The 17,567-nt window shown below is 46.2% G+C and overlaps 1 protein-coding gene across 1 annotated transcript in view; it reads right to left on the bottom strand.

Moving 5' to 3' along the window:
• Nucleotides 1–17,567, bottom strand: part of HEXA (hexosaminidase subunit alpha) — a 294,421-nt gene that overhangs the window by 211,586 nt on the left and 65,268 nt on the right. Inside the window, exons 6-7 of the mRNA XM_069624622.1 lie at nucleotides 6,890–6,991; nucleotides 5,752–5,884 (exon numbers count right to left, since the gene is read on the bottom strand). Coding sequence (XP_069480723.1) covers nucleotides 5,752–5,884; nucleotides 6,890–6,991 — 235 coding nt within the window. The remainder of the gene's footprint in view (nucleotides 1–5,751; nucleotides 5,885–6,889; nucleotides 6,992–17,567) is intronic.

The raw sequence follows: 17,567 nt of genomic DNA, 5'->3' as shown, positions 1-17,567 counted from the left end.
CGCTGACACCGAAAGGGATCAGGACGAGGATCAATATTATGATGGGGATGATAATGACGATGAGTCTGTGGTTTATACTATAGACTCTCCAATTCCACAAGACTCCCCATTACCTGATTCCCCAGTGGCTAATCAGCCCGTGTTCAATGACCTCTTAATGAAAGCAGCTGAGCACTTCAGAATTGAGACTCAAGAAACTCAGCAGGACAAGGATTTTGTTGAGAATATCCTAGGGGACAAAAAAGCTGACACCCAGTTTATACCCATTTTAAAGTCAGTTTAAAGGAGGATGCAACTCTTACTTGAAACGCCCAATCAAACCAGGGCAGTCAATCCGCGAATAGAGAAACTCTTCTGCCCGGCACCGTCTGATCCCTTATATATCAGAGGACAGCTTAGGCCGGATTCACTAGTTGTCACGACTACCTGAAAGAGGGATGGTACACCTTTGGCCTCTTCAGAAGCTCCCCCAGACAAGGAGAGCAAGAAGCTCTACACCGCAGGTAGAAGGTGGGAACTTCAGCAGCATTAAAGGCTAGGATTGCCAACAATTCCACAATGTTGGCTAGCTAGGACTGCAATAAATGGGAAAAGCTTACAGCCCTTGTTGACTCTGCTCCAGAGCCTCTAAAGACTAAACTTGCCTTTGTAGCAGCTGAAGGCAAGGCTACTGCCAGCAGTCTTAAAAAACAACCTTGACGCCGCAGACAATGCCGGACGCATAATTGCAGAAGGAACCATTCTCAAGCGTCATGCTTGGCTTTGCCAATCCGGTTTTAAGCTGGAGACACAGGCAACGTTGCTTAACATGCCAGTGGAACCAAATATACTATTCAGCAAAGCGGTGGAGGATGCCCTGAAGTCGGCCAAAGAGGAGTACGATACTCTCAAATCCCTTGGCCAATTTACCAATAAACAAATTGGGCAAAGAGGCGGAAACAATTTTCCCCAAAGAGGCTGCGGCTATGGACAAAACCAGAATGCGCCATGGAACACCAACCAAGGCAAGCGTCCCAAGGCTATCCAAGAGGCCAGCGCAGGTCCCACGACAGTTTGAGATCCTCCACTTCCAGAGGTGGAGGGACGCCTCCCAAACAATGACAGCCCACTACTGGTCCCCTTTCATTCCTCCGCAGTAGGTGGACGGATTTCAAACTTCACCCACGCATGGGAGGGAATAACCACGGACAAGTGGGTGTTTATCAATAGTCACAAGAGGTTATTGCGTGGAGCTCCTAGGAACGGCATCAAACCTCCCTCTGCGCCAAAGGAAAACATCAAGAGAAGAACAACTCATCTTGACAGAAGACGTCAACGCACTGCTCCCCAAGGACGCAATCGAGATTGTGCCATTCAAAGAGGTAAACAAGGTTATTTATTCAACATACTTCCTTGTGCCAGAAAATAAAATAAAAAAATCTTACCATGCACCCAGTATTAGACTTGCGCCCTGCAAACACTTATGTAAAGCCACAAAAGTTCTGCATGACAACGCTACAAGAAGTAATTCCCCTGCTAAAAACGGGGTTATTACATGGCAACATAGGATATGAAAGATGCCTATTTTCATATTGCAATGCTCCCAGCGCACAGAAAACTCTTGCGGTTCAAAGTAGCAAACCAGCACTACCAATTCAAGGTGCTACCCTTTGGAATAACATCTGCTCCATGGGTATTCACCAAGGTACGGGCGGTGGTGGTGGTGGTGGCGCACTTGCGCAGGGAAGCAATCCCAGTGTACCCCTACCTGGACGACTGGCTGATCACATGGGAGACTCCTCTTTACAAACTAAACACGCAGAGAACCATAGATCTTCTCTTACAATTGGGCTTCTCGATAAACGAGAAAAAAAAATAAAAAAATTGAGTCTTGTACCAAACGCATCAAAACAGTTCCTAGGAGCTTTATTAGATGCAAGAACAGGCATAGCCTTCCCATCCATAGAAAGAGTGCAGAACATGCTTTGGCAAATACCCCAGTATCAAGCCGGTCTCCAGATAAACGTACGCAAAGCTATGAGTTTGCTAGGCATGGTGGCATTGTGCATATATCTAGTCCCACACGCACGTCTGTGCATGCAACCAATGCAGGAGTGGTTGGCGAAACAAAGGTCTCAGGCAAGTGGTCAGTGGGTCGATCTAGTGGTCGTTTAGCCAACACTACTACAGAGACTACACTCGCGGTCAAAAGAAAATCTATTAAAGGGAAAACCCTTTCACGATCCAGAAGCGCAAGCGATTGTCACAACAGACGCACCACTCTCCGGGTGGGGGGGGGGGGTTGTTCATTACCTTCACCACACAGCACATGGTCTGGGACCCAAGTCACCTGACAGAACCATATCAACCTGCTGGAACTACTAGCAGTACTCAAGGCACTTCAAGCATTCGAAGTGCAACAGTAGAACCTGTTGGTTCAAATTCTGACGGACAGCTCAACTGGGGGACACACTCTCCAAGTCTGTCCAAGTTAGCACAGAAAATATGGCAATGGGCACTCAGACGAGGAATATCCCTATCCTCAAAACATGTTCCAGGGGTACTCAACACTCTAGCAGACTCTCTGATCAGAGATCCCCTACAAGAGCAACACAAGTTGCAGTTAGACTCAGGCCTCGTAGACCACACCTTCTCTCAATGGGGTTACCCCACAATAGACTTGTTCACTAAAGGAGAAAACAAGCAATGGCCAGACTTCGCGTCCAGGTTCCCCCAGCCAGACTCCAAACGGAACGCCCTATGGATGAACTAGTCAGGGAAATGTGTTTACGCTGCCCCCCAGTCCCAACTCCATTAATGAGCAGGTTAGTGAACAAGATGCACAGAGAACAGATGACGCTCATCATAGTTGCTCCTATGTTGGGGAGACAGCCGCGGTATCCACATCGGCGCAAACTGGCGATGTGCGATCCCATCAAACTCCCATGCCTAACCAACCTGTTTACCCAACATGGGGGAACAGTACACCCTCTACCACACTCAATGAACTTGGCAGCATGGCTCCTGAAGTCAGAGTTTGGGCACCTTATTTTACCACAGCGGTGTATGTATATCCTCAAGGATGCAAGAAAACACAAACACTAGACACTGTCCAGTGGAGGAGATTTGTAATTTGGTACCAGTCTAAACAAATAAGCCCCATAGAATGTACTCCTTCACACATTCTCAACTATATGCTCCACTTGTTAGACTCAGGGTTAGTATTCAACTCTATAAAGGTCCACCTGGCAGCTTTATCAGCTTATACCACCTCTCAAAGTAAGGTATCGTGGTGGAAAATTCCAGTCATTAAGGCATTCATGGAGGGAGTTAAGAGACTCCACCCTCCCATTTCAAATCCACCACCAGGATGGGATCTCAGTGAGTGTAGTACTAGCAAATCTCAGGGGGGGCCCATTCAGGCCTATGCATAAGTGAAGCTTTAAACACCTGACATAGAAGACTGCCTTCTTAGTGGCGATTACTTCCAAAGAAGAGTTAGTGAATTGCAAGCATTGTCAGTGCAGGACCTTTTATCTATCATACATAAAGATAAATTGGTTTTACATAATCATAGGTTCTCCCTTAAATTCATTTCTAAATTCCATGTGAACCAATCTATTGAGCTTCCGGCTTTCTTTCAGAGACCAACTAGCTCAGCTGAGGTAAAACTCCACACACTGGATGCGAGGCGGGTGGTCATTTACTATGTAAATAAGACCAGACCGCTTAGAAAAAGAGATCAACTGTTTGTCTCCATAGCACGAAGCAGAGAAGGAGACCGCATTTCTAAGAATGCCATCTCCAGATGGATAGGAAGATGTATTTAATTGTGCTATTCATTATCAAACAAGACACTGCCTTTTACCACAAAAGCTCACTCCACAAGGAGCACTGGAGCTACTCTGGCTTTTATCGCAAATGTCCCATTAGACCGCATTTGCAAAGCAGCTACATGGAGCTCAGTACACACTTTCACTTAGCACTACTGCATTGACACATTCCAAGACAGATACACAGCTTGTATCTGCTTAGATTCACATGCGCCCACCCTTCCTCCTCTGAGAGAAGGTGCATAGATGTTATGTGAACTTACTGCCTATATCTGCTTGGATACAACTGTACTCACACTACACTGCAACCTCATGTCAGAACAAAACAATCTGAGGGGCCTCGATGCGCGAAGGACCATGGGTACAGTGGACGTCACACTATAGATAGTATTACTGGCCCGCCCTGACGTCCCTTTTCGAGTTTCAAAAACAACTGTAATACTCTGCAGCTTCCTCTAGATGTCAGCCTATGCATTGCATGTGAATCCAAGCAGATACAAGCATCAGAAATAAGTTTACTGTGAGTAATGTATCCCCTATATTTGTTTATTTCTTCTTTCAACAGCATTTCAATTTTAAAATTCATGTTGCTTAAATAAGTATGGGGAGGGTTGGGATACTTTAAATCGCTCTTAGTTTCTCTGAAAGATTGTTAAATATGTTATTTGTTTGATTAGATTTTAAATGTTTAAATGTATGCGTTTATGTATGTACTAAGATCAAAAATGTGAGAAAAAAAAATAAGACAATGGTCCTCATTACTAGATCAGCGGTAACCCACTGGTGCTACCAGCGTGTTGCCGCTGACCTTGAAACATTGAATCCGCCACCTGTCTTCCCGGTGCGCTAAGGAATACAGTAAATCCCCATTTCCATGGAGTCCAGCAGTCCATGGGAATGGGGACTCTGAAGCACTGGCACCGTTTCAAAGGGTTCTGGTGCTTCTGTGACAAGTCTACCTCCAGGGGCAGTGACGCCCGGCAGAGTCAGACCTGCCATGCACAATGGACCCTGCAGGCAGACTTGTAGTTTGGCTGTCCGGTAACAAAGGTGCCGGTAAGCTTACAGGCACCCTGGTTTCCAGACCGCCACACTTGTAATGAGGCCCAATGCCTTTGTAGTGATATTATTTGGAAAGCATCTCCCACCAGCCTTACATTTCCATGCAAGACCCTCCAATTTCTGTACCTGAACATCTATACACCATCCCATTGTGTCAGTTAGTCCTTCCTCTTTTCCTCACCCCATCATTTGTCTTGATTCTCAGTTATCACCAACTTCTATCCTTTTGTCCCAAACTCACATTTTACACGATCGCTTCTCAATGGCAACGGCATATGTGCAGTGTGACACATTTTATACACATAGGCAGTGCTTAATTTGTGAGGGTGTTTACCAGGGTTCAGCCCTGATACTTATTTCTGAGACCCGGCACTTATTGTCTCAGACTCAGTTTGTTTACGATGTGGTCTTTTGGCAACTTTGTTATTGCAACTGCTAATGAACACTTACAGAATCAGAGCAAAATGTATATGTGTTTAAAGACACTAAAACATCTGTCTCAAGTCAAGACACAGCGAGTATGTTATTCTATATGTATGTTGATTGGCATTTGTAAATCACACATCTGCCGTAGTGACCGAGTACATCGGTCAACCAAAATAAGCAGGAGGCAGTTGCAGCTTTGGCCCCATATGTGTTGACAGCATAGAGAACAGCTTTGGGTGGTGGCAACAGTGGGCGAGGAGCTGCCCATCCCGACGTGTCATGGGTGTGCTAGAAAATATTGTATCCCTGGCACTTAATATTTTTACAAATTAAGCACTGCACATGAGGTTCTCACTCGCATTCCCTCGAGCCTTCCCCTTTATGAAAATCCCCAACTGATGCCAAATGTCCATCTTTACATTGTCAAATTTGTTTTCTTGAGAATGCTCACCTTTTCCCCATGACTGAGTGTGACCGGGCGTATCAAACTCAGAAATCACCCTGATGCCACGCATTCGAGCATACTCGATCACCATCCGGACATCTGTGGTTGTATACACATGGGTCTCTTGGTTATATGCACCCTGGAAGGCAAAAGAAACATCCACTGTGTGACTAAGAAGCAGAGCTGAATGGATGACGAAAGATGCTTCGGAATAAGCAAGGTAAAAAAAGAGTGAAGCTTTATCAATTGGTGTCCAACACACCATGAAGCAGAAGGTTACAAATGCGAACATTTCCCTTGCCCCACTTTCCACAATCCTTGGACCATAGATGTGCCCTAGATGAGGTCTACATTTTATGTAGGGCTGTACCCCCCTATTGACACAAGACATGTATGAGAAAAGGACCAAAATTAAGCTCTTCTAAAAATGGGGCACGGCTGGTGGGGGCTGTAGAAAAGAACAGTCAGCAAGTAGGCGTGCAGATTCCTTGCACTAATGACATGGAACACATTAGCCTCTCCACTGCTGAGGCAACGTGGCATATACCTTCTTGCAGCAATATGGAATGGGCCCTGCACATACCTGTTCGTTCAGCTCAGAGTGTGGCATGTACCAAGGATGACTTCAGTGAATCCATGGAGTGCATTCGAACTCAGAAGATGCCAAATTACAAAAACCTTTTAGTGTCAACCTCCCGTAATAAAGCATATATCTTTGTTGAATGGACACAGATACCCTTCTGCTGTGCTTGTGGAATAAGACAAGCCATATTGAGGACTGTCTTTGTATTAAAAAGGAAGGATTGACCGTTTTGTTGAGCAGAGGCTTGTGGCTCAGGGAAAGAGATACTTACTCTTGTGCCGAGCCCCAAGGTGAGACAGACTGCTATGAAAGGATTTTGGTGGATTCCGTCATAGAAGGGCCAAAGTAGCACTATGCCACAAATGTAAATTAAGAAAACCCTGTAAATCTTTGGACAACAGAGAGGGCTCTGGAGTCATGGTACGATTGGAAAGATTTACCGCTCATCTGGCATGCAGGAGCGCTAAAGGGGAAGAGAGTTGCAGAGTAAGGGAGATCTAGAACAGTGTGGCTCTGAAACGAGGTCAAGCCTCTGTCGGGTTGAATTCCTGGGCAACATACCTTTGCACTGAGCTCTGGGAACATGACACTCTGAAACGGGAAGGCAGGGTCATCCACGATGTGCCAATGGAAGACATTGAACTTGTTATACGCCATCGCTTCCTGAAATGAGGACGACACCAGAATGAAAGGACGCTTGAACTTGCCATTCTACTACATTAGACATATGATTCCAAGACAAGTAAAAACAAATCTGCAAGAGCAATGACATGTGCAATGAAGGAGTCTACTCAAGCTGTTAAACATGGTTCAAACAATTCAAAATCAATGTAGTCAGTTGTGAATTATCAGTGGAAAACAGATTGATACCACTGAGGTGTCGCTCTTATTTGGGAGCCATTGATCACATCAGTGAAAGGATGGGGGAACGACAGAACAAGGCACTGAATCCACGATTTTATAAGGTCAGTGTCTAGTTCTTTTTGATTATTACATTTTCACTTTTTCAATAAACACAAACAAATACCACCAGTCATGAGTTATCCAAATATTAAATGCAATCAGAACAATGTAAATCACAAAGAGTATTCATCCCTTCCATCAACCAATCAAAAAACCAAAACACGCAACGGAGAAAAAAAAGGAAGGGAAAACAAACACACTAAACCACACACACACACACACACACACACACACACACAATTTCACCCAAATATCCCTCTGTGCCCTAATCCCATCGATACATAGAATCGGTCAACTAAATTAACCATACAGCTCATTAAAAGATCTCCAGATACCTCATGCCTATGCAGCCTTGAAAACAAAACCTTCACCTGTGGTTTCTTCGGTCTTCAAAACCTTTATTATCTGCTTAAGAGCCACTATTAACGACATATCTATCCAACGACAATGTTCATGAGCCACCACAAACAGTCTAGTTCTTGAACTATAAAGACTGGCCTGTGCGATGCTCCACAACCTCCCTACCTTCATGTGCAGAGTAGCAGAATGCTCCCTCTCTGCTCCAGCAGCTCCTTTGATTGGAGCCATAACTTAATTCAGCGGGAGGCAGTCAGAGAGGGACATATATTTTTATTCAAACTTCGATGATTACATTACAGGGTGTGGCATGAGACCAGATCAAAGATACGCGTAACATCGACATTTCATTTTGTAAGAAATCCCCCAACAAAGGACCAAGGAAACAGAGAAAAAAATAATCTCACAATTAAGAAAAATGTAATTATTTTACGTCCCCGGCTAGTTCTCATACAACACCAGTATGATTACTGCACAGCTATGAGTTTCAATAATCGTCGTCGAAAGAACACATGTTCCCCATCATAAACATACTCCAGAAAAGGGCCCCAGGTCCGAGAGAACTTTTGCATTCAGCCTGCAAGGAGCACCGACTTGTTCTCCATCCCTATAATCTCCCACACGTTCACCCACTGAGAGATGCATTGGCCCTCCGTGGTCTTCCAAAAGCATGCACGACTGATCCGTGCTGCCATCAGCAATTGACAAATCGTGTCTTCCTTGGGACCCGCCATAGAAAGCGTACCATCTTCAGGGACATCTCCAAACAGGAAGGTCAGAAAACACATGAGGAGCAGGGTACCCGTGATCGCCTTCATTTTGGATCAGATCTCTTGCCAATAGGTCTGTATGATTGGGCAGTGCCACCACATGTGGGCTAAGTGTCAGCAGTCCGCATCAATGCCAGCAGAAGTCAGAGTAGTCAGGGCGAATTGCATGCAGTCGCTGAGGGGACAAGTACCAACAGAAACATAGCTTGAGAGCTCCTTCCTTGATGAGAGCGCATGGAGAGCTTTTATGCGTGCAGGCCCATATTTTAAGCCATGACTCTTTCGGTATTTCCAGTCCCAACTCCCTCTCCCTGCGCAGCATATATGGAAATCTTTCCCCTTGAGATGCGATTTCAAGTAAATAACGCAAATTCTTCCCTTCCAGCACCCTAACTTCTATGCCTGAGAGACAGCCTGCTTGCCTGACACTATTATTAGGCACCATTGGCATATCTGAGCATATAGACAGCGCTCCGTCTTCAACAGATTAAACCTCTCTTTACATTCAATAAACGCGAGCAGAGCCTCCTCTTTATAGAGATCCCCTGGCCTTAAGATCTCTCCAAAACCCCAAGGTTTGAATGCGTTTTGTGTGCATGCCTGGTGAGAAAGCAGGCTTTTGGAGGATCGGGGAAAGAGGACACAATCCCAGTCTGAATCCCCGCTGCGCGCACGCCTTGTCCCAATTCTGCAGGGTGGTGAGAGTGGTCACTAAAACACTTCCATGTGATCGTCACGACTAGGGCCCATTCTAAGGAGGAAGGGGAGGGAATAGGAGTTAAAGGGAAGGGGGGGGGAGGGGGAAGAGGCCTGTTCTATGCCTTCCATTTGGGTGAGGTCTCTGACAGGGCCCATTCTAGCATTGGAGCAATTTGGGAAGCTCAAAAGTATCTCTGAATCGACAGAACCCTTAGCCCATCCAGCCCGTTTGGCCTAGTGAGGACTTTGTGAGGGATTCAAAGCTGTCTAAGCTGCCAAATAAACTGCCCACTGCATTTTGTAGTTCAAATAACTCCCGTTCTGGAATTAGGATTGGTAGCGCCAAAAGATATATAGTAATTTGGGGATGAGAGTCATGTTTACAGGGCAGATCTGGCCCAACCATGATCTCTCTTCAGAATCCCAATGCTGCATTAAGTCTTTGGCTTCTTTCTATAGCTGCGGGATGTTAGCTTTCATTAGGATGGTATAGGTTGAAGTAATTTACACCCCACCCACCCCCCTATCCCTCCCCACCCCCAAGGAAGGGGATTCCCGGTCTGGCCAGCGAAAAGAGATGGTCTACCTTAAGGTAGCCAAAGCCTACGGGGTTTCAGTCAGGCCTAGTCCTACAGATTGCACGTAGTTAATACAGAACCAGGTTACCCTGGCCAACTGATCTAGGAATTCCAATTGGACTGGCAAAGAGGTTAATGAATCGCAAAGGAAGCACGTTGTCAGCGTACAGTGCTACTTTATGGCACTTCCCTCCATATGTGAAAACAAGGATATGGGGATGGAGACAAATTCTTTGCGCCAGCGGCTCCATAGCCAGGGCAAAGACCAGCAGAGATAGGCCCTGCCTGGTTCCTCTGCCCAAAAGATTTAAGCAGAGTGAGTTAACCTTGATTCGGGTGGCAGGAATCTGGAAGTTTGCGAGCACCAGCTTTGAGAAGTGAGGCCCAAACTCGTATGCTGGCAGCAATAGCTTTAAGTAGTTCCAGGACATACTATCAAATGCTCGATAACCACCCAAAGATATGAGGACAATCTCCCTGGAATTTGAGGGGCTAATGCCATAAAGTCTATCACCCACCTAATGTTATTGTGTGCAGCTCGTTTTTTTAAGAAGCCTGTCTGATCGCCATCAATTAAGGCTGGGAGGACTCTTCCCTCCCCCCCCCCAGACGGGTAGCAATGACTTTGCTTAATAGTTTAACGTTGGTGTTTAGGAGAGCTGTAGGGTGGTAAGATGAACAATACTCTGGATCTTTCCCCTGGATCTTTCCCCGGCTTCAAAATTAGGGTCGCTTACTCTGCGGATTAAAAATTAGGGTGGCTCACTCTGCCATAACTTCCGTCACTGACCCAGAGATTAGGAAATAATTAAACAGCTTGGTTAAATGTGGCACTAAGACAGTAGCAAAAGTTTTATAATACTTAGAGATGCCATCCGGCCCTGACGTAATGGAGAGAATCGTTAGGATAATATCCTGGGCAGATACGGGCGATTTCAGAAGATCCTGCAGTTCCTGGGAGAGTTGGGGGAAATCAGGACTGGGAAATAATCTTGCATTAAGGATCGATTCCCCCTGGTGTGCTGCAGAATTAGTATGTTAAAATGACTCCATTATGCATAGCTTTCCTGTCTCAGAAACCACATGGTTCCCCCTTCAGTCCCTCAGCACCTCTATGTAATTACGCGTGACCAGCTTCTGTATTTGGCAGCTAACAATGTATTGGCCTTGTTCCCCTTAGTATAGAAGTATTGTTTTGTGAGCAGGATGGAGTGAAACGCCTTTCTTATGAGGTGCGCTTCCACGGCCTGCTTAGCCACCTGCAGATCACGGAGTGAATAATGGGAGCCTTTCGTGTGTGTTCCCTCTCCCGGACCACCTCCTCAAGTTGAGCTTTGAGACATTTTCTAGACCACCCCCATGCCGCAGATTGCTCTATTATGCACCCTCCAATTACAGCTTTCCCAGCATCCCGAACTGTGCTAAATTCAAGGCCTCCGGTGTTTTATTTGAACTACTGTGCTATAGCATCGGAGATGTGGGTTCTTACCTCCAGGTCCTCCAAGAGAAAGTCATTCAAACTCCAAAACGGCTCAGATGAGGGAGCGGGACGGGGTAGGTCAAATGTAAGTTTGAGAGGAGGAGAATGGCCAGATAAAGCTTTTGGTGTATATCTATGCCCACTACAGATGGGATGAGAGTGTTAAGTGACAAGAAACATATTCAGTCTGGAGAAGCCCTTGGGGACTGCCGAGTAAAAAGGTATAATCCCTTTCCCTCGGTGAAAGAAGCACCACGCTTCAATTAAAAAGTGCTTTCAGAAAGGTGTAGTAATGGTGAGAATGTTCCTCTTATGAGGCGTTTGAGTAAGGGATTTGTCAATCGTTGGGTCAACTATGCAATAAAAATCTCCACCCACAATAATTTCCCCTTCAGTGAATTCAGCAGGAACCCTGGAAAGAGGCCAAAAACACTTCTCGTTTGACATTTGGGCCATAAATTGATGCAAGTGTTAGCTTACAACCATACAGAAGTGCTGAGAGTATTATATATCTCCCCTCCCCATCTCAGTGTCTTAATGACTTTCAGGGGTGTGCCTTTACAGACCATGATGGGAATGCCATGCTTTTTAGATCCACTGAGGCAAAATAGGCAATAGGGTATATTTTACTGTTTAGGTGCACTTCATCCACAGGTAACACATTTGGTCTTCTGGAGAACTAGGAGGGTGGCGTCCAGAGTGGACAATCTATGAAGCAGCACCTTGCATTTCACTGGAGCATTAAGACCCTGTACATTCAGGGTCACACAGGATATGCCAGGTACTGCCATCATGAGTCCCTTTAGGCACGCCCATGGCACCAGAAACACAGAAAATGTCCAGTATAAAAGGGACTCAGAGGGCCACGATCGAGAAGCAGAAAAAAAGTCTAGGTCCCATGTATAATCCCCAAAACCAAAACAAGAATATTATGAGAAAAAACAAGAAAAACTCCACTTTACTTCATCAAAACCCATCCAACCAAATTTATCAGACGCTACCTAATCAGGGCACTCGTCCTCCCCCCCCTCCCTGCCTGCCCCCTCAGCCTTTGTCAAAGCTCAAGCAAAATTCAACAGAAACTCAACGGGTGAAAAACAAGTCTTGAAACTCGAACAGCCCATGACTTATTAAGAACCAGAGGGCACAGACAAGACAAAACAAAAAGAAAGATTGCTTGATTGACCGACAGCCCCCAACCATCAATCTGGAGCACTCTAGCATGACTGTATTTCAGACTGCAGAGATGCTTTAGCGGGATCACGCCTGCCGCTCGGTCTTCTCCTTCCATCGCGGGGGCTGGGATCCAAGTGCGACTCTCCATGGGCGCCTTCTCCAGGTGGCCGAGACATTGCCGCCTCCCCATTTTCTCCCTCGCTTCTTCCTATGAGCAGACCACGTAGTGGCGATTATGGTAGTCGAAAATCAGCTTACAGGGGAATCTCCTGCAATAACGGATCTTCTGCGACTGCAACCAGGTGGAGGCCCGCTGTAACTGCTGACGGCTGGCCAGGGTGTGCGGCGAGAGGTCCTGCAATAAAGTGAGAGTGGTGCCTTGGACTTCCACTGGCTCTCTTTTCCGAGCCGCTGCCATGATATCCTCTTTCATGAAAGAAAGGCACACGCGAAAGGACATCCGAGAGCAAGTTGTGCCGTTGCTGTGCAGAAGAGACCTGCCGAGTCCTGTCCAGAATCAGCTCTTCAGAGTCTGGGAGCTCCAGCAAAGGCCTGAAAAAAATCACATACATAGTTTGCTAACTCGTGGTCTGGGACATGGTGCGGGATCCCGCGAAGGTTGATGTTATTCCTTTGCAATCTGTTTTCCAGATCCGCCTGTTTGACCCAAATTACCTCAAGTTGTTCCTCGATGCTCACTAGATGGGTTGCTAGTTCTACGTGATCATGGGCTTGTGTTCGCACACCGCCTTTTCCAAGGCATTCACGCGAGATTCTAGGCCCACGAGGTGGGACTTCAGGTCAGAGATTGATTTTGCAAGGCTGTTTTAAGAGGATTTGATTTCCTGCTTAAAGGCCTTCAGCATGTCTCTAAAGTCCTGATTTGGTTGATGTCCTGCTTAAAGGCCTTCAGCATGTCTCTAAAATCCTGCCTTGTGAACGGTGAGTCTGTGTGGGCAGGGGCGAGTGGACCTCCACTCGTACCGTTTGCACTGGCTTGCCTTTTGCTTCTTGCAAGGTCAGCAGCGTTTTAATATCCAATGTCTTCACCTTTCCACCCGATTTGGGCATTGCAGAGCAAAGTAGGGGCCCCAGTCCCACAGCCAGCTAGGATGGTAGTGCTCTTAGACCCCCAGCTACCCACAGCCAGGAGGGCACTGTGAACACAATGGATGGCGCACCCAGAAGGGACCATGCAAAGGGCTATACAGGAGTTGCGACTCAGCGATGTGCACAGAAGAGAGCCGTTAAGGCATTCAGGGGAAAAAGACACATCCACATCCAGAGCTCATAGGATCCAATCCGAAGGGCCACACGTCCTGCTGCTTCTCTACCAGCCCTCAGTAGCTCCTGCACGTAGGGGCCGGCTCATTAAGCCCATTACTAGGTGTGCACTTCCAACTGGCTCACAATTAGGCCCCCAGCCGTCTGGCAGCCTCCAGAGCAGGTCATTCTGTGAGATATAGCTTCAGGAGCAGGCTCAGCTTAATAGCGAATAGCAGAGAATCTTTCTTACAGGACTTAGAGCGAGGCCAGTCCAATGCCAGCATGGACAGATACTCGAAGCAAAGGCAAGTGGTGAGCCTATCCTCATCGTAAAGACAAAGGCAGCTCAGTACTAATCTAGGACAGAAAAAAGGTTTGACAGAATCCCATGATCTTATCCTCTTGCCCCTATGATTTCCTCGCCCCTTTAACCTGTCAAAATAAAATTTTCCAATAGCCTTTATAGCAGTACTTCTAACACAGACTGTTTGCACCTTAGCCTATATGACTTACTGAGCATGGTTTTATTACTGGGTGCCAAAACTTAATCAAACATTATCCGTATGCATGTAGGATCATGGTCCATCTTACACAAGAACACAATTATATGTTTATCTTTTTCAAACTGAGGAATGAACGAAAGACATTTTAAAACTTCGAACCTCAACATGTGTCAATAGGTTATCCCTTTTTGTGGTAGTCTCAATTTAGGTTTCCACTTTTAACAGAAAGAATGCAAGTAAAAGTAAAAAACACATTGATATTAACAGAGACTTCAAAGAGTCGAGCACATCGAACAGTCCCTTTAATCAGTGGGTGGCAACATTTAGTCAAAGAATTTCTCATTCAGGGTTTTCCACAGGACTTGTCGAGAATTGCCAAAAGGCTGAGTAATGCGTTATTACTCTGTCCAAAGTCTACATAGGGGAATGACCAGGCATTGACAATTAAAAAAACAGGGTGTGATCAGTCTTTACAATCCTCATGAAGTGAGAGATACCTGCGAAAAGGTGCACGGCTAGAGCTTGACGTCTGTGGGACTGCGTTTCAAATAGGCGACAGTGTGTTCAAAAGACTATCCACAAAAAGGGCAGTGTGAGTTACAGCCAATTGTAGACTGTGCAACAAGCCATTTGTCAACAGTCAGTGGGTTTAAATAGAGCACTTAATGGCTAGGAGATAAGCTAAGGTCCTAAACATAGGAGGTTTACAGGACGTTGCCAACAGTCCATTTACATAGGAATGATCCGAATTTAAGACACTGGATGGACGGCATGGGCTGTGCACCATTTAATGTGACTACCACAGCTCCTGTGCAGGTCCGATGTACTCTGTGGCCAGCAGACACCCACCCGTGCCTTTGGACCGGTTGCCCCAGAGGAGAATAGGCAATTATTGATGTGTGCGTTTGAGTGAAACCTCGAAGCAAGCCACAAGAAGGGCATATAGCAGGGGTCTGCAGCCTTTGGCACTCCAGGATTTTTCTTTGAACTAAAACTCCCATCTGCCTGATACAATATAGTCACTGAAGGAGGATCATTGCAGGGGTCCAAAACTTCTGGGGAGCCACAGATTGCAGAACCCTGGCATGAAGCTACCCCTCATCCAAATGAGACAAGGGAATTAACGCGCACTCTAAAGGAGCATTTGAGTCTGTAAAGGGCACTTTCTGCGGCATTGGGGACGGGTGGGAAGATGGAGGATGTGGGTTGGCGGATATACCAGGAGGGATACCTGGTCATTGTAATAATGTTGAGAATTGACATGCTAGTTCCCCAAGCTTTTTTTGGGTGACCGGATCTATATCTATGGAGCAGAGAGTAAAGCAGGTTTACACAGTAAAATTAAGGGCAGAGTTTTCTCAGTTCCCATTTTGCCCGTGGGTCTAGAATTCCCTGGGTCAATTTAAATGTTGAAGTCACCATATGGAGGGCATATTTTTGGTTTACAGCATCAAATGCCTACTTCTTCATTCCCACCAGGTACTGTCTTCAGTCTGCTCATTTTGCCCACTGTTATTCTAAGAACTCCGCATATTCAGTTCCTGCTAACACCTTTCCTTCCTCATTTGCACCCAGTGCTCCAGAAAAGATTTTGTAGTGTGAGTATTTTACTCCTTGGGAGTGGAATGATATTTTGGGGGTGTAAAAAAAGTAAGTCACATTCCCAATCTGAGTATTTTATAAGCGAGTAAAAACATATTTTAACTGGAAACAGGAAACGTTTTTTTTTAATAACTTTTCTTTGCACTTAGTTATTCATGTGCATTAAAAGATACAGGTCAACCTCTTCATATCAGGCAGTAATAATAGTTTCTTCCTGTGGTACTATGTGCACTACGGGTCCAAACATATCCATGGAGTTGTGTGGGTGAAAGCAAGAGCACAAGTGTCTGTTTCTGATTTATTTATTTTTACTCCCCATTTTGTTTTTTGGGTGCATTTCCCCATTTTTAGGGAGTACGAGTGGTCAACCTGTAGGGCTGCTGGCACCCATGGTAGTTGGTGGGAATCCATCTCAGGATACTTTAATCAGAACACCAAGGAGTAGGGTTACATGGGCAGAAAAGGGAGTAAATGTTTCCGAGACCGGCCTGAACTGATATTGTGTCCTTTTCTTTAGGCTGCGGTTTGTGTCCGCACCACAGTGAGCGTGTACCTCCGCCTCTGCCTGTCTAGGGAACTAAGGATCTTTCACTATCTGGGGTGAAGGTGAATAGCTACCATTCACAGAATGCTTCTAAACACCTGTCTCGCCTATAAATCCAACTTATACATTGCCCATATGCCGGAAGGGTTTTATTTCACAGGTATGTATGGTCTGCAGGGGTAAGGGCTACATACTACAATATGAAGTGTTTTGATCTACAGAAAAGTTAACAGCTGTGAAGTGTCTTTCTTGACAGATGGGACAAAGTCAGGGGCCTGACTTACCAGGGTAGAAACCATAGACAATCTTACCCAAGAGGGGGGTGGAGACAGTCAAGATGGCCCCAAATCCTGTCACCTCACCAAGAGCCAGTCTTTACAGCTACAGTATCAACTTGCAAAACCCCATGCATCTTAACAAAAGAGTGCTGGCCAAGTCATCTCTTTATTTTCCAGAAATGCCAGAGAAACAACAATCTGAAGATGAGACCACCCGCAGGACAGCAACCCATCAGTGCCCCACACAATCTAATGCCAGACACCAGCCGGGTAGAGAGAGCCCCTGCGTAAAGAGAGACGGTGCTCCCATGTGGCCATTTCAGATGCCACACACCGAAATCCAGCCTCTGCACGCACAGTAGAGAAACTGCTGCAGCTGCCTTAAACCAGCAGGGACTTAAAGCAGAGCTACAACAGCCCAAAAGAACTGAACTTGCCTTCAGGGGAACTGATCCACGGTCTCATTACACAAGCTCATGACAGTTTGAATGATAGGCCGCCATTGTAGCAGCATGGCGGCCGCACAATGAGAACAGGGGCGGGCTAAACTCACCATTTTAAACGTTCTGCAATTCCGATCCCTCCTGGAAAAGGGCTGGATTGGCCAGGAGTAGATAACCAACCAGGTGATGAGAGAGGGCTAAAAGAACCCTGAGGAAAGAGGAAGTAGTGGGTTGTTCAGGTGAGGCCAGAGGAAGAGGAGATGGCAGACCAAAAGAGCAGGAGGAAGAATGGTGGAGGTGAGAGTAGAGGTGAATTGTAGAGCAGGTAAGGTATTGGTTAGTGAGGGCACGTGGTACTGTGTTGCGAGTGTGCGTGAAAGACTAGCCAGTAGGAGAAGGAGTGTGTGTGCGAGTAAGGGGGGGTGTCTGAGAAGAGGGTTGGTGGATTTGTAGTGTGGAGAGGAGAGGTAGCGTGCAGGAGGGAGTGGCAGATTGAAGGAGGGCAGCAGTAGTAGAAGGATTGGGAGAACTCAGAGGGACAGGGGAGGAGAGACCCAGGCAGCAGAAGGAATGAAGGTGG

This window comes from Ambystoma mexicanum, chromosome 11 (assembly GCF_040938575.1).
Source record: "Ambystoma mexicanum isolate Mex_15411 chromosome 11, UKY_AmexF1_1, whole genome shotgun sequence".
In the NCBI taxonomy this organism is placed as follows: domain Eukaryota; kingdom Metazoa; phylum Chordata; class Amphibia; order Caudata; family Ambystomatidae; genus Ambystoma; species Ambystoma mexicanum.
The sequence above is the reverse complement of the archived record's forward strand: the minus strand, read 5'-3'. Positions and strand labels throughout refer to the sequence as shown.